Below are 27,948 nucleotides of genomic sequence, written 5' to 3' on the forward strand. Positions count from 1 at the left end.
TGGTCGGACACTCACCTATCAAAGTGGGTATGCCATTCTGGAGAACAGAGAGGACTAGGTGGAAATACGTAGTTCTTCGTCTTCAAAGATGTACGAAAGCCTAAGGCACGACTTCGAAATGAGAGATGTCAACCTTGTTGCTGTTCAAACCCCGTCCAGTTCAAAGTTCAAATCACCTCCTGTCAGTAAGCCTCGGTTCTGGCTCGAGGTTTAGCTCATAATTCCTCATCACGATAATAAAACAGTAACTATTCATTTACAAGTTGGTATACACTAAAATGTTGCAGTGTTTAATAGTAAGCTATATCCTAATTTTTCTCCAATGGTCCTGAATTACTGACAGTTGTGATACTGTAGTATCTTATAACCAGGGGCGTGTGCAGACTCCTGACAGGGGCAGGGGAAAAAATTATCTAAAAGGGCAACTTCTGGACTGTCCCAGTGGTGGTTCAGTTGACTACACTACCATGTAAATGAATGTCTTGGTTCCAAAACTGACCTGGAATCTTTGTTGCTTAATCCCCTTTACCCTCATCTTTTCTATATCTTTTCACTGTTAACTGTCTAATCTAATGAAGCAGGAATGCCATTAAAGTGGACTTCCCCAGATGGGAGGTCTGAGAGTAAGCTCTCTTCAGGGAGACATTTTTTAAAGTCTGTTTGTAATAACTAATTTCTATTGAGTTTTGTACAGTGGCATGTACCATTTCAAGAGAGAAAATGCGATATATCTGCATTCTGACCTCTCACCGAGATAAGTATGTAATCCAATCTAAAATTAGACATTTAAAATGAAATGCAATATGAAATTGAACGTTTAAATACCAAATAGGAAGTAGTTTCTTTGTTTAGCAAGATAGTTTCCATTTCCATTTTCCAGAAACTAGAAAAAATAAATTTACATACAAGATAAGAAAGCACCCATTCACTGTTAGTATTTCTAGATTATGTTCCTTGGTTTACACAAAATAGCTATGTTGGTATTCAGTAATTTAAATTTCCACTTTCATCGACAGGTTGGACTATTCTATCAGTAAATGAATGCATAAATGCATATGTCTCATAATCTTGACCTACATAAATACCCCACCTGTAGACATATTGAAGTAGAATGTACTTTAGAGTGTGTTTAAAGTTGTCAGTGGGTCTAGTTCCTTCTCTCTGATGGAAGGCGTGCTAATCAGTGAAATCACCTGGTGTAGAAGTTAATCATCCTAATTTTAACAGTAGGCAGTGGCACTGGTGGCTGGTGCTAATTTCCCCATCCTGTGCACACTCCGATAAAGTAGGTGGCGGTACACAACTTTCCATTGGCTTGTGACCCGCTTATATTGAAAGAAGAAGAAGAAGGTAGCACAACACAGTTAGCCAGATTTTTTTTATTTTTTTTTTTACAGCTACATGTAACGTTATTTGTAGCATAGAAGTTAGCTTGGTTTACTGTTCACTCTGTCATTGCGATTTCTTACAACAATAAGATCATTCAAACACGGCGACCAAATCACACTATGTTTGAGGTACCATTCAAGTTATTATCAAGCTTCTTGGCGTTCGCTACATTGAGATTGCATTACTAAACTGCTTGATATCAGTTAGTTATCCTACAGCTAACTAGCTAACTCCCGTCCGATAACGTTAGCTACCAAGCAGACCAACAAATACAACGTTAGGCTTTGGTCGACTGAAGTGGCACAGGTTCATTCGTTAACGTTAGTTAGCTTCAGTCTCGAATAACAGTCTCAACCAACACACCCCGCCACTAGCTTTAGCTAGCTAGTTAGCTAGTGACGTTATGTTGTCAACCTAACTAACCTAGTGATGCATTAAACAGAACTTGGAAATCCGGAAATTATAGATAGATGGCTCTCCTGCGGAACTGTATGGTTTTATGTTTGGGCTCAAATGTTTATGTCAAGAAAATATGAGACAGGGTAGCTATTATTGTGCTAAAGACAATGCTAGTGTGATAAAGTTGACAAGTTTATTGATGTCTTCACCTTAGTGCCTAGCAGCCCGTTTCATCATGGATCCAGGGCCTCAGACGTTTTTTCTCCACTTGTACTGGAAATATGGCCAGCAATCTCAGCCGTATGTGGCACCTAATGCCTCGGCAAATTTACCTCAACGGTGTCTGGAGTGAAGAAAAAACTGGCAATTTCACATAAACACAGGCTGCCGCTTTTCTCGCATTATGCTTCATCACAGTTCCAAGTTAATGTTTTTGCTACATTTTACTATGTGTTAACATAGCAAGGCTGCAATAGCCTATGATGGCTTGAATACATGGGATTTGTTCTGACAGATGATACATTATTGTGCAGCACTCTTCACTATGTCTGTCTAAAGTTGTGGTCACTGCAAGTCTTATCTTTGAGGTTTCTGAACTCTTAAGTGGGTAGTTGTTTTTTTTGCTGTGCATGCAGTGTATACCTTGCACAACTTGACCACTGCTGCATCAGCATCACTTCCTGTCTCTTTATCTCTTGATAGGATCCTGAATTCCAAGATTCTTTGTCACTGGGTCTTAATGATAACTATGGTGAGCAGAATTCACCATTTCATGATTCAAGAAAAGCACCAGCGAGCCCTGACTATAGCTGTGAGACACCAGAGATTAGGGTAATCATCAAAGAGGAAGAGGAAGGCTGGTCTGTGAGTGATAATAGTGAGTAAGAGATTAAATCCCAAACATTTAACATCAACATCATCTTACCAGAGGAAATGCACATAACGGCTTGATTTTGATTTATCACATATTTTTGTTTTACCTCATAATTTACAACACAGGTGAGGGTTTCAGTTATTGCCCAGAAAGAGAAAAAGGGTTATCAGGAGCCCCTGAGGATACCACCACAGACACTTGTCTACACCACTGCCCAGAGTGTGGGAAGGAGAACTCCATCTCACATGGAGTAAAGAGACACCATCGAGCACACACTGCGGAGAAAGGCTGCGACTGTTCACAGGGTGGGAAGTGCCATCTCCATGCCGACAGTTTTAAGTCCCACCAGTGTAAATGCTGTGGGGAGTCTGGAGGCCCCAGGGAGAAACAATGCAGCCACACTTTCTGTGGTCAGAGCTGTTCTGCCAGAGAGGCGTTGGAGAGACACATGCTCGCGCACTCTGCTGAGAAACCATGTCTCTGCGGAAAGAGCTTCTCCCAGCTAGGAAATGTGACTGTGCATCAGTGCAATAACACAGGAGAGAAACCCGTCTCCTGCCCTGCATGTGAGAAGACCCTCAGCCACAGAGAGAACATGAAAGCCAATGAGAGACCACATGTAGGGGAACAATGTGCTGTCCATGGAAAGGGCTTACCTGACAGCATTAACCCCAAAGTTGACCTGCCATCCCATCTACAGTGTTACGCTCTGGACCAGAACAAGAGTGGGGAGCGAAGCACACCTTTGCCAGAAGAATCTGAACAACATCACACGGATCAGAACAGAAAAACAGCACCTGGCCAACCAGTATGTCTATTTTCTTTTTAAGAAATACATAATATACAAAATTATGCACACATTAACAATTCATAAAGAAAAAAAATCTCATATCTCCCTTATCAGCTCTTATTTTATTTCTTTTCCTAGCACTTCTCTCTTATATGATCATTCTATGGTGAGAGCAGTATTGTCAGGGCAATGTGGCTCTGATCGTTGCATTCCTTACTACCGGGTACTTGTAATTTTGGTGATCTAAAAATCAAAACTTATTTTATTATTGCGCACATTATAAGTTGCTCTGGGTAAGAGCGTCAGCCAAAGTACTAAATTGTCTGACTGACTTTTGTCTCCAGCCATTTTATAGATTTGTTGATTGTAAATGCATTGTAGCATTTTCATTGAGGCTGGGTTTTAGAAGTAAAAAGCAGTTTGTTTAGTTGAGTCTGTGCACTGTTACCCTGACCACAGTTCCTGTAGTGTGTGGGCTCTTGAAGGAACCCACAAGGGTTGTATCCTATAACATATCGTTTTGTTTACAAAAGTGTCATCAAAGGTAGTCTCCAACAAGCTGAATTTCACTTGGCTCCATTCATTAATTAGCAAATGAGACAGAGTGTGAGAAGAGTGATCTGAATGCGTATAGGTTTTACCCTCCCAACTGTTGTCACCCCTGTCATCATCTAGACTGTGATAAACCATTCTGTGATAAATCAATTCTGAATGAGCAAAATCTTATCACAGACTGGCCCCCAAACAAAGTTTCACAAGAAGGGGGTGGGCTCCCCACACTCCACAATCAAATACCAACACATTTTGGGTCATTGTTTTAGAAAAACTATTGAAGTACCAGTACCATAGGCCACCACATCCACTCTGCATGGAAAGGTCAGTGTACTTTCAGACAATTTAGGAAACAAAATGTTTTCTTCAAAATTCAAAGCATGGAACTCTTTTGCAAAACAAGGTTTTTATAATCTATAATCTTTGCATTTTTAATTGAGACATGTGAAAGTGACTTGTCCCTGACCCTGCTATATGGCTTTCAGTGGGACAGGACCCAGGTCATGGATGACACAGACTCATCTATCTTGGCTCCACAAAAATGCAAAAGGAGAATATATTTGTAGCCACATACCTTAGCTTTGCAAGATTTGTCAGTGAGACACGCATGTTTGATGAGACACGCATGTACCTTGAACACCAAACAAATGAGAGAAACATCAAAATCAGGTGTCATTTTTTGTCAGACTCCCTCTGTGAATAACTACAACCCAAAGATGCTGAAAATAAAATAGCAAGCAAATACGTTTTCACAGCACTATATGTGTTTTGTAATTAGGATTCTGGTGAAACCAAGCCACTACTGTCACATGGCCTCAATATGGCATCTGCAAACTTGAGGGACCAAACACTCCACCTGACTGTCAGGCTGCAACAGGAGGAAGAGGAGGAACAAGAAGAAATTGGCGGTTTAATCAACTCTGATGGTGAAGCGGTTGACTGGGATGCCAGTAAGTGGTTAAAAACTCTACAATTGCCATTTGAATTAGGCCTGAATACATAAACAGCATTTTAAAATCAATCTTGAATGTGAATGTGTTTCATGACATGACAGACAGTAATGACATGAAACGCATGAATGTGTTTCATGTCATTACTGTCTGTCAGGTGTCTCTGAATCTGAACCAACTATCTGATTTTGACAGGAGGCAGTCTTGACTGTGGCTCTGATAACACAGGAGGTCCCCAAACAGCACATACTTCCAGCAAGGTAATTTGTTAGTTATGCTTTTGGAAATAGTATCCCTATGACTATATAAACTCAGATTTCTTCAAATAAAAATAATTGATTTCTATTTATTATAATAAAAAAAAAAATACATCTTTGGGTGGCATTATTGTTAACAGGGGAGGTCTGGTAATTTTTCTCTAGAATACCTCCACCAATTTGATCCAGTTCAGAATGTCAGTAATTCTTTTATTTTTTGTTTTTCAATAAATGTTCAGGATAGGATTTTTTATTTATTTTAATTAGGAGACCTGTCAGTAATTTGAGCCACATTACAGTTATTACTGGCAGTTTATTGTTGAAGGAATCATGATTTTTGAATCTGTCTTATTGAAAGCTATTTTGCAGACATAATAATGGTAATAATAATGTAATAATATGAGGTGAAATTTAGTACATTTTAAGAATACCTAGATTGTGGCATAACCATTTGCGTTTTATTTGTAATCATTAATCTGTTACAATGGAGAGGTACGGGTGTGTGTGTCATTATGTGGGTGTTGACAAAGTGACAAGTCCAAAGTCTCCTCTGGCACCTCTGGTAATGTTAAAGCAGTTACTATCAACCTCTAAGATTACTGGATGCAATTATTATTTTGTGATCTCAGGTTAAACTTGTGTTAATCGGAGAGGGCTTTCGGCTATGTTTGTAATGGTTATGTTTTGATCATAGGCTGGTGGTGTCCTGACAGAGTCTCAGGTGCAACGCCAAAACCCGAGGGAGAGCAGCAGTCCAACACTCATGATGGAAGTCGTGAGTGTGGGGGAAGATGACGAAAGGGAAGGAGAGGAGGAAAAAGAAAGAGTAGTAAAGATCACAACTGTTTCTCCCTCTTGTCATGGTAAAAAAAAAAAAAAGTCAAAACAGTAGTGGTTGTAAATATCACTTCTGACACAACTTTGAGTTGATCTCTTTTCCCCCATTTTTAGCAGGAAAGAGACGCGGTAGAAAGAGGAAGGTTCCAGAGGCACCAGTGGTGTCACTGGACCTCCCAGAGGGAGAGAAAGAAGTTCCTGCTAATACTGGTGAGTGAATTGTTGGGGTGACCTTTTTTTTTTTTTTATTCCATTTAATATGGTTGTTTCATAATGTTATAAAGTTCTTAGCAAACAAGAAAATGATAAGTCAATAAGGCAACAAATAATAATGCTATACATAAATTAGAACAAGGTTACATGCAGTAAAAACAAATAATAAAATAGCTGGAAGCAAAATATATAACAATAACAGCATGTGTTGTAAACATGTGGTTTGAGAGGTGATTAGATGTTGCTGCTGGTAGCCCGAGGGCCACACAGCAAAGGCCCGGCCACCTTCAGTCCTCAGCCTTAAGCATTTGGTCAGGGTCAAGAGGGCCCTGCTTCCTCTATCGAACATGCGTTTTAGATCTAGAAGAAGACTTTGCTCATTACAAATCTTGAGTTGGCCCTAAAGGAATCTACTTTTTCTGTTGCTGTCAGTAAACAATGCATTTTCAGATGCATGGCATCTAATGGAAATATAATAATGTAAATGGTGCTAAGCATTCAGTAATGTGAAAACAAACCCATCATTTCACTTTGAAGCCTCCTCAAAGAGACTTTTGCTGAATAGATGATTTAACAGGTAGTTGGAATTACGCTTGGTTTAACAATATGAATAATAATATGAATGAATGAATGAATGAATGAAACCTTTATTGCCCCTTGGGGGAATTTGCTTTGCACAAAGAGCATAAAAGAATATCAAAAACATCAACAAACATACATGACAGCACATAATATAACATAAAACATAAGCATGTAAAAACATTAGAAAAAGCATCATTTGGGTGATCGATAAAGGACATCAAGTGCAAGTTCAAGAAAGTGCCAAATTCAGACCATGTACTATGATACTATATCAATTATGTCAGCATTCAACAGATCATTTAAATTAAATATACAATAGTCTTTATATTACTTGGACATGTTAGCCATATTTTTTGTCAGTGACGGGCAAGTATCCCCTTTTGATCCCCAGTGCAGTTGTCCACTCATCCAAACCTACATCACAATTACACAGTGTTATACAAACAGGTAAGGTTGTAAGAAGAGGGGTCATGTTGTTGCCATGACAACTGATAATTACTACTTTTTCTGAGACTAGTTCCTCTAGTAGGGAGTTAGTGATTTATTCACAATTCAGCATCAATTTTGGTCTTACTAAACACTATATAATTGTCCCCTTATTTTCCCCTTATTCTCTCTGTGTTATAATAATAATCTACTCCTTTCCTTTGTCACAAAGGCAAGAAAAGGGGTAGAAAAAAGATTTCAGATACTCCAGTGTTGTCTGGTGGAGACTTAGAGGGAGAGCCTGGAAGTGAAAGTGCTCCCCTTGAATATAGTGAGTGTACCTTAATATATCTAAAAAAGGAAACTATACACATCTTACTGTTTTATTTGTTATTTGAAGTCATACTTTTCATCTCGTAGTAAAAAGGCGTACCCGAACAAAGAGAGTTTTCCCTACCACAGTGGCATCAGAAGAATCAAGCTCAAAAACACTCCGTTCTACATCAGGTAAGAGAAGAAAAAATGGGACAGGATAACTTCAGTTTAACTTGTTTGTTGTGTTTGTTGTTGTGTTTTGGATTCACACAATAAGCTTTTTTTTCACCAGCAAAGCGATCTTACAGAAAGAGGAAAGTTACCAATCCATCTGCCGAAGGAGGAGAAGCCACGACTGTTTCACCTGTTCCTGGTAAGAGCAGATAAAAGGGTCCACAAGAGCTTATAACTGGCACCTTACCTCCCCTGGTAACATGCGAGGGTCTGGCAGATACCTGGAGCACGGTCAGTCCCCATAATCAGAATAGAATGAAATGGAAATGATACTTCACTATCCAGCAGATAGGACAATTCCTACTAATAGCCTAGTAATGGGATATGGAGTCTCTTCATCCCAAAATGGCTATGAGCCTGCAAGCTAACATTATGCTTCCAAGCCTTTCAGTCACCGATGTTGCCTATGGTTGTTTATAGGGCTGCAACTAACGATTATTTTCATTGTCGATTAATCTGTCGATTATTTTCTCGATTAATCGATTAGTTGTTTGGTCTATAAAATGGCAGAAAATGGTGAAAAATGTGGATCAGTGTTTCCCAAAGCCCAAGATGACGTCCTCAAATGTCTTGTTTTGTCCACAACCCAAAGATATTCAGTTTACTGTCATAGAGGAGTAAAGAAACCAGGAAATATTCACATTTAAGAAGCTGGTATCAGAGAATTTTGACTTATTTTTCTTAAAAAATTACTCAAACCGATTAATCGATTATCAAAATAGTTGGCGATTAATTTAATAGTTGACAACTAATCGATTAATCGATTAATCGTTGCAGCTCTAGTTGTTTAATCAGTAAATCTGGTCTGAGAGCATGCTAATCACTTTGTCGTGCCCAAAACAATATCAACATTATTTTCCCCAACAGATTGTAGGCTACAGGTACCACCAGGTACAGCATGGTAAGACATGTAATGGGGAAAGTAACTGTGAAGTACAGAGAACTTTGATAACATTAATAGTGTTATTATTATTCTATTGTGCTGTGTTGCTGCTTGTGTCTAAAGATTGCACACACAAATTTGGAATGGTGATCAACACACAGTTACACTGTGTGTTAAACTAAATTAATGGACACCCTCCAGCCACTCAGAATCGAGTATTCTCTCAGGCCATAGCTTTAGTTATAACCATAGTTGTTTCATTTCCTCCAACGTTTATTCAACACTCTTATTTATAACCATAGTTGTTTCATTTCCTCCAACGTTTATCCAACACAGGGAAGAGGCGTTACAGAAAAAGGAGAGCTACCCTTCCACCCGCTGAGGGACAAAAAGGCAGCAATACAGTTACTTCCATCCCTGGTAAGAGCAGAGTGAATTGACTAGTGTTATTTCAGTGAACAAATTATTAATAACGTTAACATATTACAACATATTATCTGGTTGCTATTTGATTACATTATTTATGAGCTCATTCTTTGTAAGTATTAAATTAACAAAATAATTGTGTAATTTCACATTCTTTGTCCCTGCATAGTGAAGCGGCGTCCTGGCAGAAAGATGACTCGTACACCAATAGAAATACCTCCTGAGCTCCTGAAGAAGCCCAAAGAGAAGATAGACTACCACTGTTCAGTGTGTGGCAAAGAATTCCCGCATGCGTATAAACTAGAGAGGCATGAACTGACGCACACAGGAGAGAAACCTTACTGCTGTTCCATCTGTGGGAGGGGTTTCAACCAGAAGGGAAACCTCAAAACGCACTACAAAGTTCACACAGGTGAGAACTGAACTGTCATCACAGTACAACTGGTATTGTACAGTTGTACTGTACACAGTATTACTTTACCATTAACAGTATTTTCACCTCACTTATTTTTTATACCTAGTGTTTGCTATGCTGTTTTGCACGCTTAGTATGCCTAATATTTTAAGCGATTACCGTAAAGGTAACACTTTACAATATGGGTACATTAATTAAGGGTTAGTTAATGCTTAATAAGCATTAACTAACCCTTAATTAACAGTTAACTAATGTGTCATTTACTAATGGTGTTCATGTTAACTAAGGTATTAATTTATACATTATTTAATAGTCATCTTTATAAACTATTAAATACCGTAATGTATAAATTAATACCTTAGTTCAGGGGTTCTCAACCTTTTGTAGTTTAAGGCCCACCTATTCATACTTTTAACGGGCCAGGGCCCATAAAAAAAAAGATCCCAAATTATTTTGGCTAACCTATTCTATTCGAATAATCTAATCTAATAATCTATTCTAAGTGTATTAATGAACTACATTAATAGTTCGAGGGCTCCCGCCTGTATGGCAGGAGCCCTCGAATTAAATAAATACAGTAAAAACAAACAGGTTTAAAATTGTATGGGTGTGCCAGAAGCCAACATAAAACCATAAAAGCAGGGCATTCTCAGTCAAAAGGGATTTATTATACAAAAGTGGAGTCTGGCCTATTAACACAACAAGAACTAACGATTCAATAATTGCCACAGCAAACAAGGAAGTAATTAAAACCAGGAAGTGCACTCAAAGCAAGTGGATAGAAAACCACTCAAAGAAACATGCATAAATAAGATCACTGTCAATCAATTAATAATTCAAAATAATAAATAAAATAATAGAATGAACAAAATGAAGAATAGTTAGTTGTGTCAATCAATAGAATAAGGATGATTAAATTTCTATGGCAGGAGAGTTAAAAATGAAGAACAGGTGTTGCAGCAGTCTTCATCTTTGGTGTGGCAATACCAGTAGTTATTCCCCATATCTGTGATAAACATAAACACATAGCACATACCAAGAATTTAATATTCCCATTGAAAGATTTTCATAATATAACTGTATAATCCTATTTATTTAACCAAGTTATTACTTACTTTCATGCATGTTGGCAGCAGTCAATGAGACGCTTGAGCTTGCCTCTCAGACACCAGAAGATCCACTCTGGGTGGGATGGGGGAGAGGCTGACTCTGAGGGTGGCCTCCAGGGTTGCTCTTAGTCTGTTCCGGGCCTTGGGCTTGGTTGTGGCCACAATTGAGAATCCTGATTCACACAGGTATGTAGTTGTGAATGGGAGAAGGAACTTCACAGCTCTCAATGCTAGGCAAGGGTACTCATTTGAAACAGTGATCCAGAAAGAGCCCAGGTCTACTTTGTCCCACTGCAACTTCAAGCTGCTGTCTGCTGAAACTTCCAGGAGCTGGGATTTCAAATCTGTGGGCAGGGCAATGTCATTTGCAGTGGGGTCCACAGAAAATGGGTCCAAAATCCACAGATTTCCTTCTCTGGGATCCTCGGGGAAGTATTCAGCAAATTTCTCTGTCAGCTGTGAAAGGTGCTGGGACACTACATCAGTAATGTTCATGTGTGGGGAGTTCTCCAATGTTTCATGTTTGGACATGTTTCAAGAGTGGAAACATGTCCATCCTCTCCTCCTGGGCCCTCTTGGTCCACAGTGCCAGTTTTTGTTTGAAAGCTTCGACTTTGTCAGCAACCAAAAATATGCTGCTATTCCTCCCTTGGAGTGGGAGGTTCAACTGGTTCAGCAGTGAAAAGATGACAGTGAGGTAAGCAAGCTTAGCCTGGAACTTCAAATCCACATAGTGGTGTGAGAGTGTGGATGTTTTCTCTGTAAGAAAAGAGTAGACTTCATTCCTCAGTTCAAACAGGCGATTGAGAACCAGTCCTCTTGAGAGCCATCTCACCTCACTGTGGTACAGCAGCTGGACATGATCTGCCTCCATGCGCTCACACAACTGAGAAAAACATCTTGAGTTCACGGCATTCTTTTTAATGAAGTTAACGGTTTTCACGACCACATCCGTCACTTCATGGAACTCCGGTGACAACCTTTTCGATGCAATGCTTTCACGATGGAGAAAACAGTGTGTCCATTTAGCCTCGGGTGCCCGATCGAGTATCTGCCGGATGACGCCGCTATGTCTCCCAGTCATCGACGCTGCACCGTCACTGCAGACACCAACGCAGTTCTTCCACTCCAGTCCATTCTGGGTGAAGTACTCATCCAGGCAACGAAAACATTCCTGAGCCGTAGTTCGCGTTGGTAGCTCTCCAGAGAAAAGCATGTCTTTATGCAGACTACTGTCCTAATGATAACGAACAAAAACCAGCAGTAATGCGGCATTGCTGACGTCCGTGGATTCAACCAGTTGTAAAGAAAAAAATGGGCTACCTTTTATTCCTTCCAGAACCTGGGTCTGTATGTCCGAGGCCATTTCTGAAATTCACCGACTCACAGTGTCGTTTGACAGTGGGATTTTCAACAGTTTCTTCACAGCAGCCTCCCCAATCATCTCGCAGCACATATCCACAGCGGCTGGCCGCACCAATTCCTCTGCTATCGTGAAGGCTTTCTTGGTCTGTGCCACACGTCTCGCTACCAAGTAGCTGGCTTTCAGTGCACATTTAGATTGTGTAGTCAAAGAAACGATAGACCTTTTCTGTAATTGTAGTCCATTTTCTTTTCTTTTGAAGTAGTCAACCGGCTTTCCAACAAGAGTTGGGTGTCTTGTCTCAAGATGCCGCCTCAGTTTGGAAGGCTTTAGCGCCTCATTTGAGAACAAATTTTATATTTTTCGGGTGAAATAGTAACGCTACCGTTGTTGTTTTTTCGCTTCAGGAACTTTTCCATTATTCGCCACACTGCAGCCTACCGGTTAGCTTGCCTTATCTGTCAGCAAACTGAGCGTCTCAAATTGATGACATTGTTTGAAGGATGGATGGATTTTATAGAACTAATAATTTATTATTTTAATAATTGTTTATAAACTTTATATGGTTTAAACATCTAATATCCATCATATTATTAGATTAATATTCTTTACTAAAACTACTTAATAATACTTTACTAAAAGAATAATTTTCCTCGCAAAAAGTGAGCTTCAACTTGAAAACATTTCGCAGCCTACTAGAGGGCACTCACGGCCCACACATGGGCTGCGGCCCAGTGGTTGAGAAACACCGCCTTAGTTAACATGAACACCATTAGTAAATGATTACCAGACACATTAGTTAACTGTTAATTAAGGGTTAGTTAATGCTTATTAAGCATTAACTAACCCTTAATTAATGTACCCTTACTGTAAAGTGTTACCACTGTAAATCTGTGGAAAAAATTAAGAGACCATCACCATTTTGTATGGCAGTGGTTCCCATACTGTTCTTTGAGGCACCCCAGCCATTCCATGTATTTGTTAAATTCCACCACCGGCACACCTGATTCAACTTAATGCAGCATTCATTAGGTATTGGTTGAGCATGCCAATACACATGAAAGCTGTGGAATCAGGGTTACTCCACCAAATATTGCTTGTTGCACCCTCCCTAAGCAAAGAAACTGTTACTTTTACTATTTATTTATGGGTATAAACCTGTTTAGTTTACATTATTCAATGTATAATGACATTGTGTGTTTTTGTATTTTGACCAGTTATTTTCTGCAAAAAATACTCTGAATGAGAATATTTTGGTTTGAAATTACAATCAAATTAGATTTTACACACCCATAAACTGTGGAACTGAAAATTTTGATGTGGTCTCGTAATTTTTTCCAAAGATTCAAGATTCAAAGTCTTAATGTCACATTGCAAACAAGTGGTCTCAGAGTGGTCTGTCTTATTAAAATGAGTGCGGCATTTTTTTAATGTGTCCAAATGGAGTACATGCACTGTATGGATGCACCACACAGTGCATATACCATATGGATAAGTGCCTACAGTTACTCACAACTCTTTATTTGGAGCAGTATATATTTAATTCATGGTAAAATATGATTTTCATGCTATGCTTGTGAAGCCCCATGAAAAAATGCAAGTAAAGTGAAACTTCAGTTCAAGGCAGTGCAAAGATTGTTATACTTGAAGAGGACAAAGACTAAAACATGATTTCTCTCTCCTTTGTCTATGTGTAGGACGCAAGGGTGTTGTGGATTGGGATAGTGAGGTGAATCCCATAGCGTCAGGACTCCCAGAATACTTTGAGGCTCTGCCAGGCGAGTCTAGGATTGGCTCATCATTACGGTGCCTGGAATGTGACAAAGACTGCGAAAGTCTCTCAGCTTTACAGGCACACCATATTACAATGCACACACAAACAACCGCTGACACAAACGCAGTTGCACCCATTGCATTACAGCTACATTTCTGCCGCCGGTGTGGCATTCAGTTCAGTGACAAAAAACAGCTGGAAGAGCATATGAAAAGCCACATCAAGGAGAAACCCTACTCCTGCCCTGACTGTGGTAAGAGGTTCATCAATGAGAGTTACATACAAGTTCACCAGCGCATCCATACTGGCGAGAAACCTTTCCTCTGCTCGGAGTGCGGCAAAGGCTACCATACAGCATCCTCTCTCAAACTGCATGAAATGCAGCACTCCGGGGACCGGCCGTTTGCCTGCTCCCTCTGTGGGAAGAGGTTTCGAATAAACTCCTACCTGACGGCACATTATCAAACCCACATCAAGGACAGACCTTTCCTTTGTAGTATCTGTGGGAAGGGCTACGCCAGAGCCGAGGAGCTGAAGGTGCACCACAGGCTTCACACCGGAGAGAGACCCTACCAGTGTGGAGAATGTGGGAAGAGCTTCATTTATCGCCAGGGTCTGAGGCAGCATCAACGCACACATGCTGGCAGGCGCATGGGGCCCACCAGGCAGCTCGGCAGACCCAAGCAACAGCCCAGGCTGGAAAACTAACAGTCTCACAACATGCAGTGTGTTTTGTTTTGTGAACTGTTTTTGATAATAGTGTAGAAGACTGTTTCTCTACCGTGTCTTTTTTCCTATCTATATCCACTCCTGTGTCTCTTGGCTCCCTCCTATAGCAGAGACAGTTTCTGTCTGAAAATTGCCACTACAGTGTCAGTGTTAATCACTAAGGGTGGATTGGAAGATTACTATCTTGTTGTTATTGTACCCATGTTCTTAAGTTCACTATTCTCTAGAAGCCCATCTGTACAATTTGAGTGCCTTTGTATCCTGCATGCCAAATACTAATATTCAATGTTAACAATTATGCACAATATCCTTGTTATTTTAAAATCCATGTTGATGGAATAGAGGGATTTTACAGAAACTTGTCTTGCTGTTTTTTTTTTCACCTGATAATTCAAATTGTATACATTATGAAGTTTTGTGACCATCTTTCACTGACAGCTTCTGTTGTATAGAGCTGGCTGGTCACATGGTACTATGGTTCAACCATAGACTGTAAAAAAAAAAAAAAAGTTTCAACAATTGATTTTCCCATGTTAGCCACTTAGTCCAACTTCATTCTATTGCTGATTACAGCCGATCTGTATCAACTCAGTTTACTATCTTCTACAGGGTGAAGCAAGGCTTCATTATGTGATTGCTATCATCGATGATTGTGAATGTTTCAACATCTCTGCTGAAAAACAAGCTTTTTTGTTTTATCGTCAGACACATACATTTCCATGACACCTACTCCAGTGCAGCATTTGGGTAAAGATGGCTCACTTGGATGGATCAGCCTGTGGCTTCATTCATGACCTGTCTGTATAAACACTAACCCCTTGCAGCAACCATAGGCTTTTATGAGGAGAAATCCTTTCCAGACTCATGTTTTCCTTAAACTGTCCACCATAAAACATTTTCCTTTATGTTTGATGATTTACAGGAAATGTATCAAAATTCTCTACAGCGATAATGCACACGGAATCTGGTAGGTTTCCCATTAATCCCAGGCACCAAGGAGCGTGAGGCAGTGGCGGTGTGCACTGCAGTGTTCCAACTTCGCAACGAAAATGACCCAAGTAGGCCTGCGATGGAGAGCTGATGAAAGAAATGTCTGCTTTGTAAACACAGTCAGGACAAACGGACAACATAAGGAGAGTCCACAGGAGGTACGAGCCTTCGGAACATGTATAGTTTGTAGTGTGCAAAATATTATGTGTAAACTCATCAATGCATATTCATAATTTAGCATTGCAGAAGAAACTCTTCAAACATAAAATAACAAATTATCCCCCACTTTAGTGTTTTATCTCATGACCAGTTTATTAAAATAATCTACATTTCTTTTGCATTTTGGTCCATCAATTTAAATGAAAAAGACATATTTCATTTATTCTATTGATGAAGCCAAGGGTCCATCCTCAAAAGATTGGCAATAGATAATATAGTTCTAGCGTGAATTGCCATGATAGTGCCATCAGTGGTGCATTGAACCATTTCGGCCTATGTAAATAAAACACATAGCCACAGTCACACTTTAGTTTCTGAAACTAATGTTTTTCTATTTAGCCTCGTGTGAATCGGATAAAAACTTACATGGTAAACTCGGATCAGTTTTGACCCTACTGTGGTAGGAAGAAACACGAAATGCTTTGAGACTAGTTCTGGGCTTCATTTGACAGCTGAGGCTGCTGTTTCAATCATATCTGGCAACCCCGACTCTAGCTCGCCTGTTACTCTATTAGCGTTAGATCCTAACTGGATGCTGGTGTGTTAGGATTGCTTAGATAAGGAATTAAACAACCTTTTGGCATTTGGATAATATCAACATGAAGACTCTTCGTCTTTAGCTAAAGCTAACCTCGCGAATTAGATCCACAATGAATGAGGTGAGTTTTAAATCTGTCCTGGAAGGCTGAATCAGTGCAACAAGCTAGCAGTTAGCTAACTGGCTAATGATAAAGAATGCAACTAATGATCTTGCTGCAATGTTAGCTACTGAACTTTAATGTTACTGCCTGCTGTTGATATGCTGGCTATAGCAGGGGTGGCTGGCTGGAAGCAGGCAGGACTCGTTAGCAGAGGAGAGACTTGTTATGTGTTAAACTCATAACTAGCAGGTTGTCAGGTTTGCAACTCTGCTGCTTGTTTTGGTCAGCACAACGCCGCTCGCGTTAGATCATGTAAATCACTGTCACTAGGATTTTCACACTTTTTCTTTGGGGACCCTACTTTTTAAAATGTGTTACTCAAACTTGCCGTCTATCGTGTAGGCTAATCTAACAAAATATACCTCTGTAGTTTTCCTCTGTAGTAAACCATTGTCTAAAGTATTTTTCAAGAACCAAAACGATACATCTTGCTCACTGGTCGTTATCGGTAATGCACATTTTCTACTCTTGAGCTCTTGCTTCGTTCTGCTGCTGCAGCACGAAGTAGCTCTGTGTAACTTGATTTCTGTTATTACAGGGTCCATTTTGTTATTATTTTTTACGAAAAGGATGTGAATGGGCGAAAAGGCTTATGATTTCCATAATTCACTTGGTAAAAGTAACTCTTCCACAGGAATCCAAAACATGAGATTGTGGACATTGACGGTGGGGACAGTATGACTGTAAGAAAAAGTTGCTTATTTTTTACTTTATTTATTACTGTCTCCCTTTTAGGGTTCTTCTTGTAAATTCCCTGGCCGAGCTCTCCCCTGTCACTGTGCAACCACATCTGATCATTTACCTGAGGTCAGCCATGGACAGCACAGCCCTGCCAGCAGTGTTAACTATGGTCATGGAAGCCTACCCAGTGATGGTGACAAAAGCCAGGACAGTGACCGAAGCCCGACCAATACTAAATATGAAACATTTTCATTACGGATAAAAACTGAGGAGGAGTGTGGGGCAGCTTCTGAGATAGTAGCCAAAGTTCCCTGGAATCCCAATCAACAAGGTGAGTAGAAGACTAGAGGGGGAAACACAACTTTATAGGGTCATAAAAAAATATCTTGTTTAAAAATACTATTGTCCATATACTATATGCAATTCATGCTGTGATTTTGTTTTTTCCTATAGAAGGATTCCATCTGTACTCTGGTGATGAGGAAAATCAGGCTGCATCAGAAAAACCTGAACAAAACCAGGAGACCCACACAGACAGGAAACACTGCTGTCAAATTTGTGGAAGAGCATTCAGTACACCAAGTGGTCTGTGCCAACATACAAAAAATCACCATGGAGGAGTCAAACCTCATAAATGTGTTTATTGTTGGAAGAGGTTTGCCTATCGAAACCCTTTGATTGTTCACCTACGAACCCACACTAAAGAGAAGCCTTTCCTCAGCCCCGTGTGTGACAAGAACTTTTCTCTGATGGGCCATATGAAGTCTCATATGAAAATGCACACTAAAAAGACCAGCATGCAAGTGGAAAAAGAGGCAGTTGGTGGTCTGATCAACTCAGATGGAGAAGAGTTTGAATGGGATCCTGTCAATCTTGGTGAGTGGAGACTGACCTATTTCCTTTTTTTTTTCTCATTGCTGTGTCTAGCTTAAAAATCTTTTAAGAGACCACTGTGTCTCAATTTTTTGGAAGGGTGTTGACAAAATTAACTTGTTTACCTTACTACTCAAGTAGAGTTACGAATCCACACTGTTTTTCCCATAGGGGAAGGACAAAAACTATACTCTGGGGATAAGAAACACCATACTGCGTCAGAAGAATGTGAACAACACCAGGAGAACCAGGCAGCCGGCAAACATCGCTGTAAAGTGTGTGGGAAAAACTTAAGTACTCGAGGTGGACTTTGCCAACATAAGAAGAATCACACAGGAGTCAAACCTGACGAATGTGTCCATTGTGGAAAAAGGTTTGCTTATCGTAACCCTTTGGAAGCTCACTTGCAAACCCACAGCAAAGAGAAACCATTTCCTTGCCCTGCGTGTGGCAAGAGGTCCTCTCGGTTGGGCAAAGCAAGGTCTCATATGAAAACACACACCAAAAAATCCACTGGTGTAACAAGTGGGGAGGAGGAGGGAGAAGAAGTAGTTGGTGGTCTAATCAACTCAGACGGAGAGGAAGTTGAATGGGATCCCGCTAGTTGTGGTGAGTTGAAATACTGTTATTGTTCTTTCATTGACATACTGTTGCCAAATCTACTGTTACAGAGTTTTATAATGCCAGCAATAATATGTCTAGAAACAGTGAAATAAAATAAAAGTATTAGAAACAATAAAATGAACAATTAACAGTACCTAAAATAACCTCAAATCTTTTATTTTTGAACCTACCCTTCTTGGATACACACACAAAAATGCCCTTCATTTCTTCAGAGAGGTTAGAAAATGGGACAGCTGCTGCCAAAAGCCCCGGGAGCAGTTACAGGTTCAGTGCCTTGCTCAAAGGCACCATAGCAGTGATGGTTTTCACCATATGTGTCATTCCAGCCACCAGTCACCATCACCATCTCACAGCTTGAATACCCACTCCTGTCAGTGTTGAGGGTTGAACCAGCAACATTTAGTTATTTGTCACCCTCTTTGTGTCTGTCAACCTTCTACATGTGTTTAGGAAACAGCTTAATGCCAACATGATTTGTCTTGGCCCTGCCAACGAACGAAGAGAACATGTGGAATCCTAATTTCTGTCTTTATGAATCATGTAGGGGTTTCTCCTGACACTAACCAAACTGGTGGTCAACAATTGGAGGGAAGCACGGACCTTTCTTGCTGCCAAGTGTGTGGTAAGGAATTCAATAATAGCAGAGCGCTACAACGACATCAGAAGACTCACATTGGAGCCAAGCCTCATAAATGTTCCCAGTGTGGGAAAGGGTTCAATTTCCTGAACAGACTGAAGAGACACCATTTAATCCACACCAAAGAGAAGCCTTTCCTCTGTCCTGTATGTGACAAGAGATTCTCTCGCAAGGACAGGCTGAAGGAACACCTCAGCACACATAACGGCTGGTCGGCTGAAGCCAAGGAGATTGCTGAAGCTTTGGATGGAGAGGAGGCTGCCAGTAGTCTGATCACTTCAGAAGGAGCGCACATGGAATGGAATCCTGAGGGTAAGTAGATACAGCATAAGAAAAAAAATGTTGTGTATTGGGTATCAGACCTGAGTCATAAGAGGTTTTGGATCTTTGATCTGGGGGTCAGTGGTCTGGTGGACTGGTTTGGTGAAAAGTAGCTTCAAGCCTGTTTTTAACAGTGGTGCTAATATGGTATTAATAGTGCTTCTAGTTGTATGATGATTACATACATACAAGTCTACAACTCCTCAATTTATATTATACCTCAGCTTTCAGGGCAGTAAACGTTGTCACATGTGCCACAATCAAGTGGCTTGATGATGACATAGTCCCAAGATGTATAAAAAAAGATGAGATGTAAAAGGGGATGTTGTCAATTTAGAACTTACTTTCAACAAATGATGCTCAAAATTGAGTTAAAGTTCGTCACATTCAGTAAAAGTTAAAGAGTCACAGTCATTTTTAGGGCACCGGTGTTGTTGATCTGTACACCTGCTGACTTCTGTCTTTCATACATGCAGGAAAGGTTCCTAATGTTGAATTGCCTGGTGACAAGCATATTGCTACACCAGCCAAACAACATTCTGTGAAAACAATATCCAAGAAACGTCGAAAGAAAGATGAGGCCGAGGAGCTCTTCAGTTGTACAGACTGCAATAAGGAATTCCAGAGCATGTATGCCAGAGACCGGCACATGAGAGAGAAGCATGGCAAACACCTGCTTCACAAGTGCTGTGACTGCGGACAGACATTTAGAGCTAATCGAAGCTTGATAGTTCACCGGCGAATCTACCATCCAGCGCCAGGAGTACCTGTGGAACCTCATGAGGAACACAGGGTTCCAAAGACGTACCTCTGTTCAACATGTGGGAAAGAGTTCCCTACTAGTGCTTCTCTAAATAGACACCTTATCATTCACTCAGGAAGGAAACCATACAAGTGCACTTTGTGTGGAAGGGGTTTCACACAGATTGGAAACCTTAAAACACACCAGAAAGTTCATAAAGGTGAGAGCCGTGAGGTTGACATTATTTGTCTTGGCCCTTTTTTGATTGTTGAGAAAGTTTGTTTCTGTCTGTCTTTGTCTGTTGATTGGGCGATTCATCCTCCACCTCCAGTATTTTACATTTTCAGGTTCTACAGTGCAGTGGAGGTAGTTGGAAAATAAGGTAGCAAAGCATAGTATCATCCAAATTTTAAACTCCCTTGTCAGGTGGTGCAGTGTGTGCTGAAAGTAATTTGAAACACTATATACTGGATATGTTCACATGAAGAATTTTCTAAATCTCTGAACTAGTTGACTCTTTCCATAAAGATAAGATACAAGCAGCTACAAAGCACCTTGAGAGAGCTGTTTGGTGGGAGCATGAACTTCATTGTGTCTTTCTTGCAGAAGGGAAACCCACCAATGTGGCAGTGATTGAGAAAGGTTCCTCTCAACCTGAAGAGGCTCAGTCATCAGTGGAAATCTGCTTCTGTCATTTGTGCTGGACACAGTTTTCAGAAAAAAAACTATTGGAACAACACTTGAAGCAGGTCCATGAATCAAAGAAACCATACGCCTGCACAGAGTGCGGCAAGAGATTCATGTATATCCAGAAATTGAAAGAACACCAGGCTGGGCACGAGGGTCTGAAGCCCTACCAGTGCTCGCAGTGTGATAAAGGTTTCCACACACCAAAGGGACTTGAGAACCATATGCGAGATCACACAGGAGAAAAACCTTTCCCGTGCAGTATATGTGGAAAAAGGTTCAAGCAAGCCTCTACTCTAAGAGCACATTATGTAACACACTCTGGAGAGCGGCCTCACCTCTGCTCCATCTGCGGTAAACGTTACGCGAGAGCCGAAGAGCTAAAAGTCCACCTAAGAGTTCATACCGGAGAGAAGCCGTACCAGTGTGATGAGTGTGGCAAGAGTTTCTACTACAGGCAAGGCTTTAACAACCATAAGAAGACTCACAATGCCAAACCCATTGGGCCCACCAGGCAGCTTGGCAGGCCCAGACAGCTGGGCAGTCCCAGGAAGGCAAGCAAGCCCAAGAGGGTTTCACAGAGGGATCTGCATGACTCGGATGGAGAAGACCTGACCTGGGATCCTCCTAACCTTGGTAGGTGTGCTGATTGACCGACCTGCTAACCTAAATCAGAACCATTCTGATCAAAAAGCTTAAGTATTGTATCTTAATTTGACTTGGATATAGAAATAGATATACAGTATGTTAATAATCTATATCAATAACTTTTACTTTAATTATTTATATCACTGTATTAAGTCATATAAATGTATGGTGTATAGAATGTGAAATTAAATTATTGGAGAAATATTTAACAAAGACATTTTGTTAAGTATTTCTCCAATAATTTCATTCATATAAACTGTAGATTTTGGTGGGATTAAATGATATGCATGTTGTATTTGTTGCCAACATAATCTTATCAAACATTCTATATGGAAATTTTTTATCCTTTATTCATTACAGTATCAGAGCACATTCAGGACTGTATTTTAACTTACGTTTAGTAGAGATGATCACTGTAAATTCTGGTTGTAAGTGGAGTTGGAGTTGAAAATGCCACAACTGGTGATATGTTTAAAAGATCCCGCTTTAAAGCATGAGCTACTTGTTATGTAACCTAACTAATGGATATAATGTAACTAATCTAATCATTGGTATATGCAGGACACAGGCCTAACCATCACCTTGGTAACCAAGAAAATCATGCTGCAGCTGACCACAGCCAGGTGAGAGGAATGGCATCCTATAGATAATATTACATAACATGTATTTCCCATTTAAAGCCCTCATGGTCATTATTACTCCATATTTTCCAGATGCCTGGGTGGAACTTTGGTCACCACACAGCATTTAACCCATGGGGCCAAAACCCCAATACATCTTACTGGAGAGCAGCAGAGGGCCACCAGCCATACTTCGGTCCAGCAGGACAGAGCATGAGTTTCAGTGCCCTGCTCAGGGGCACAACGGTAAGTGATGCTACATTACAACATTCTTTGTTACCTTGACATTGAGTGGACAAGAGAGCCCATACTTTTTGGCCTCACTTGTTAATGGATTCAGAAGGCACAGCACAAACGCAAGATAATAGGGATTGAATTGGGCAGAATTGAAAACTGTCAGTTGGTGCATTCTCAGGTTTGATTTCAATATTACAAGAAATTAAGGATTAAAACAATACTTAAGTGATGAAGTAGATGTGTGCCTCATTGTCAGTGTCAATCACTAGAATATACTGTATAATACCAGATTTTTTTCTTGTTAGCATCACAAGATGCCTTTGTTTATAAGTTACAGTTTCTTCAAAAATTAGCTGAAAGAAAACGTTCATGTCAGCGAAAGAGCCAGATTAACTGCAATTAAGTTTGGAAAAAAAAATCATGTTGTTTATTTTGTACAAGTAGCATTATACAGTGTACACTTAATTGACAGTAAAATTAAATAATATCAGTAGACATTCAAGGATAATACAAAACTGCTTGTGATTATAGGATGATGAGCCCCTTCAGGAGAGCTGTATAGCAGAGCATCCCACTTGGCCTTCTGGGCTTCCTCTTGTACCAGCGCCCTTAGAGCTGGGGCTGGAGCCACCTCACCCACACAACACCACATCACAGAAAACACAGGTCAACAAGAGGGGTGCAGAGACGAACCACCATGATGAACAGAGACCCACTACACAGGAGCAGGATCACAGCACACTATCCACAGATGACTTTGACTTAAATGGTAATATCATTACATTTCAGAATTCAGTTATTTCCATTTTGTAAACATGAACAACTCACAAATCTGAGATAGATAGCCAAGACTCTAATCTGTCATGTAATCAAAATGCACTGCACTTGAGCTATATAAAAAAAAAATTCAGAGCTATCATTTTATACAGTACATTCACAGATAATCATCCTGAGTACCTGGATCAAAACCTGTCAACATTCAAGGGTTTTGTTTGTGAACCTGTGATATCTTAAAAACTTTCTCAAAGTAAAAGAGGATAAAGCAATAAACATATTAAAACATATTAATAAAGAGACAAAATGAAATGTCTATGACTACAAATTATTTTATTTTAATGCAGATCAAGTTTGTATTGCAGTCTTACTAGAAAGCATAGTTAAATCAGACAATGTTTCACTCAGAGCTTTGCCATATTCACACTAACTCACGTCTTTTGTTGCATAGGAGAAGCTTGCAGCGGGACAGCAACTGTTGAGGAATCAAACACACGTGACCAACCTCAGGAAAAACAGTCTGAGGAGCCAAAACAGTTCCAGGGGACACGCAAACCCAAGAAGAACTATGATTGTCCAACCTGTGGAAGAGTTTTCTCTCACAACACTGCCCTGCGACGACACCTTGTAATTCACTCAGGGAAAAGACCTTTCAAGTGCTCCATATGTGGAAGAGGATTCACCCAGAGTGGAAACCTCAAAACACACATGAAAGTTCACAGAGGTCAGAAGCAAAAATAAATAATTTTATTTGAGTAAATTATTTTAACAGATGCTTGTGGGAAGTGCTGGTCATGGCTATTGCTGTTACTGTGCGAACACTGAAAACCCATTCAGTGTTTTTAACTCCTACCTCTTGGCACTGTGATCTTTAAAATAATGCTGACAGAAAAAGAAGGCAGTGAAATGAAGAGATGTTCCCGCTGGACACATAACTTAAACGTGCCTACACACTGCACTCATCCAGGGTCCAAAATTACCATCCGCCAAACACCAAATGCCAGTAACATTTGTATTTGGCGGATAAATCAATAAGGGTCACCTGCCACACTGGCCGGTAACACTGGACAGTAACATATGAATGCCTTGGTTATATACACTCTTTAGTCTTTGCCTGTTCAAACTTTGAAACTACAAACTGCTCTAGTAATTTGAATTCTGCTGCACTTCATGATGAATTACAAAATTGATCCATTGTTTAAGTGATTGAACAAGTGTTAAATTAAGACAGTACAGGATTCTATACATTAAATAGCATTGAAAACGGGCAGGATTAGGTATTTCTATAATAAGACTTAAGAGTCGAACAGCCCCGTGACATTGAATTTTTGTTCCTGACGGGAATCGAACTCGGGCGAGTCTGCAGTCTAACTCCCTGCGGCACACTTTCACCCACGTGACCCATAAAGTGGTGAACAGAGCGACCGCTGACAGTGCGATCCACAGAGCCCCTGCTCCCGCGGGGCTAAAAAGTATATATTGATTATATTGGCCGGTAAAAATATTTATTGGCAAGTAATTTTTAGTTTACAGCCCTTTGCAGGTAAACCATAAAGTTAATTTCAGTTTCCTGTTAGTATGTAGGTACTCCATGTTGTTTGTAGGGCACAGCTTGATGTGTAACAACTACCAGTGATTAAAGGCTAATAGTATAGTAACTACTTAACCTCTCTTGCAGCAGAGCAACATTCAACAAGTTGTAGCTTCCTCATTTTTAAGTACAAAGATAACTCGTTATGTAGATCAGACCTTGTGCTTCCACTACAGCCTTCTCATGCTTAAAAGTGTTGTTTTGCCATGCTGTGTTTGTATGCATACTATATATAAATGACCAAATGATTTTGCAAGTTCTATAGGCTATACCCTTATAAATGAAGAACTATCCCACAATGAATGACTATAAATGTCTTTGTGTTTCCTACAGGAGAGTTGCCCAGTGGGGCAGCAGTTCAGGAGAAGCATCCCCCTGAAGAACCTCCCATAACAATCCACGTGTGTGGAGAGTGTGGAATGGACTTCCCTCAAAAACAACAGCTGGAAGAACACCACAAGAATCACAAGAAACCTTACGCATGTCCTGACTGCAGCAAGAGGTTCAAAAATGAATATTATTTCAAAATACACAAGCGCATTCACTCAGGGGATTCACCTTTCCTCTGTTCAGAGTGCGGAAAGAGTTGTGTCACAGCAGATTCACTTAAAAAACACGAGTTAACACACACTGGAGAAAAGAATTTCCGCTGTGAGCAGTGTGGGAGGGCATTCATCCAATCTTCCCACTTGAACGTGCACCTCAAAACGCACTCCGGAGAGCGGCCTCACCTGTGCTCAATCTGCGGTAAAAGTTACTCCAAAGCATGTGACCTTAAAGTTCATCTGCGAGTTCACACCGGAGAGAAACCATATACTTGTGAGAAATGTGGGAAGTGCTTCTATTACTCTCAAGGTTATCGAGCGCATCTCAAGACTCATGACAAGAAGCCAAAAAAGCCAACGAAACCGCTGGGAAGACCAAAACAACAGCTGGTAATGGCAAGTGATTAACACACACAGTCACCTGGAAGTTCACAGTAATATTAGCAAATCAGCTGCCTAGGTCAGTGGATATAGTGGAAAGTAAATGTATTTAAACACAGTTTACCATCTTTTAATTTGTGAAATAAATGAACTTAAAGTTATTAAATTAGATTGAGAATTTATAGTATATCATGGTATTCAAATATAATAGTGTATATACAATGTAATGCAATGTATACAATTAGCTTCATGTAACATATCAGGAAATGGTATTTCACAAAATGAAACAATTTAGAATCATTTTAAATTATCTTTATTTATATCTATGATTCACCTAGTCTTGGCTGAGTTCAGTTTATCCACAAACTCACGGACCATAGTAAGAACATGTCTGAACTGGAGTGCTAGTTATACAGAGAAAATGCTTCTAATATATTCTCGGGGGAAAAAAAAGGTTGAATATACTTTAAAATATATTCCTTTTCCATATGATTACTTGTTTATTATTTTATATCCTGGACTATTACAGTAAAATAACTTGAAAGTTATTTATTATATAATCTGCTTAATTTATTGGGTTATTATTTATGAACATCATACTACAGGATAATAATGAAATATTAGCTTCAGCATTGTTGGAAACTTATTGTAATACCCAAATGTTTTTAGTTTCTGAACATCATCCAAAATGGTTATTGTAAAATATTACTTTACCAATGTTTTACAGTAGCTTAAGGTCATTGGCTTCCACATTGAGAGATCTGTCTTGTTGGTGACCTACCTGCTTCCTTTAAAATTAACTAAGCTTAATGGATCCCCCATGTTCTTTTTCCCCCTCCAAGAGACTAACTTAAATATTACTTCAACAGCAGCAACAATAAAAAGATGAAGAAGAGTGCATCTAACCTTTTTCAGTTGACTTTGTTTACATGCACACACAAATGTAATTATTCCCCTTACTTTGATTATGAGAATATTTTGATTGAGCTCTTGACAAGTATAACAGATCTATTTTAATAGTGAGCTAGTGATCTACACAATCAATTATGTGATGTATTCAACTTTTTGATTCTCTATATAAATATTAAACTTTTCTGTTAATTTTTTTCCCCATAGATATGAATGGTGGGATGTTCAGAAATGTTAGTCTATTGTTGCATCATCGGCTGGCGATTCAACAATTCACTGTACCTATTCAGTTCAGGTCAATGGGCCCTTTTCACGTTCTGTTTCTCAATGCTTCGGCATTGCATTACAACTTCCTGTTGCCAGCTATGGCCTTCACTAAATCGCTCCACAACCTGCCCCAAATTTTTTATTTGTTAGATTATGTATCTAGTGCTAGTAACCATTACAATTTTGTTGTTGTTGTTGGATAGGTTTATCAATACGTCGCAAAAAGAAACAAGGGCCTATGCACTTCACACTTCCACTAGTACTGCTCCTACTACTACTCCTTCTACTCCGCCTAATCACTGCCTCTACTCCTGCTGCTCCTCCTTCCACTCCTACTGTTACTAATATTCCTACTTCTCCTACAACAACTCCTAATTTTTCTCTTCTTTCTACTACTCCAACTATATAAAGACGTGACATGTATAATTTGGAAATAATAGCTTCATTGTATTTGTGTCAAACAGGCCTGTTCACACTTAGTGACCACATCCCTGTTTAAACTAGTACAAATGTGGCTTTTCCATTAAGGTTGTTTGTGTCAAAGAGGTGGAGCAGGCATGTCAAAAAAGTCCACTTAAAAATTGGAATTTCTTTGAATAAAAAAGAACATTTGATGATGTTATGAAAACATCAGTTACAAATTAGCTACATAGTGTTTCCTGTAGATTTGTTTTTGTAGTCATGGGAGGTTGGGCTAATTTTGCTCCTGAAATTGAAGAAACTGTAAACTCTGGTCTGTCCTTCAGTTGGAGGGTTGTTGCTGGAGTGTTTGTGCTTCCCCCACATTTGGTTTCGTATTGTTTAAATCCACAGTTATAAAGTATTTTGAAACATTGCATGTGCTGCCTCTATGACTGCTAAAAAGTTGTAGAATGCAATATACATTAGACTTTACGTGCTTTCCAAATTTATTTTAGTGAGGCTTTTATTGTGAATTTAAAAAAAGTGAACCGGAAGTTCCTACACGAGTGCAACTTGGCTAAC

General features: G+C 39.7%; 1 protein-coding gene across 1 annotated transcript; it reads left to right on the forward strand.

Moving 5' to 3' along the window:
- The first annotated feature begins 1,402 nt into the window (after positions 1-1,402).
- Positions 1,403-26,654, forward strand: LOC139639042 (zinc finger protein 208-like). The gene is made up of 22 exons (XM_071513097.1): positions 1,403-1,517; positions 2,491-2,665; positions 2,788-3,470; positions 4,783-4,954; positions 5,150-5,214; positions 5,906-6,074; positions 6,163-6,258; positions 7,502-7,600; positions 7,690-7,776; positions 7,877-7,957; positions 9,038-9,121; positions 9,297-9,539; positions 13,712-14,492; positions 18,355-18,590; positions 19,150-19,554; positions 20,040-20,525; positions 20,912-21,628; positions 22,202-22,263; positions 22,354-22,506; positions 23,029-23,266; positions 23,723-23,995; positions 25,196-26,654. Exons 1-22 carry the CDS (start codon positions 1,509-1,511, stop codon positions 25,813-25,815), a joined length of 5,934 nt encoding a protein of 1,977 aa, XP_071369198.1. The 5' UTR covers positions 1,403-1,508; the 3' UTR covers positions 25,816-26,654.
- Positions 26,655-27,948: the final 1,294 nt, after the last annotated feature.

This window comes from Centroberyx affinis, unplaced genomic scaffold (genome assembly GCF_046629955.1).
Source record: "Centroberyx affinis isolate AG114_WGS23_722 - 3 ecotype Tasmania unplaced genomic scaffold, CSIRO-AGI_Caff_v1 ptg000280l_1, whole genome shotgun sequence".
NCBI lineage: Eukaryota > Metazoa > Chordata > Actinopteri > Beryciformes > Berycidae > Centroberyx > Centroberyx affinis.

Coding starts and splice junctions, on each gene's coding strand:
- LOC139639042 (XM_071513097.1), top strand. Junction 3,471..4,782: donor AAACAGCACCTGGCCAACCA/GTATGTCTATTT, acceptor TTTTGTAATTAG/GATTCTGGTGAAACCAAGCC. Junction 14,493..18,354: donor CAACAGCCCAGGCTGGAAAA/CTAACAGTCTCA, acceptor TTGTGGAAAAAG/GTTTGCTTATCGTAACCCTT.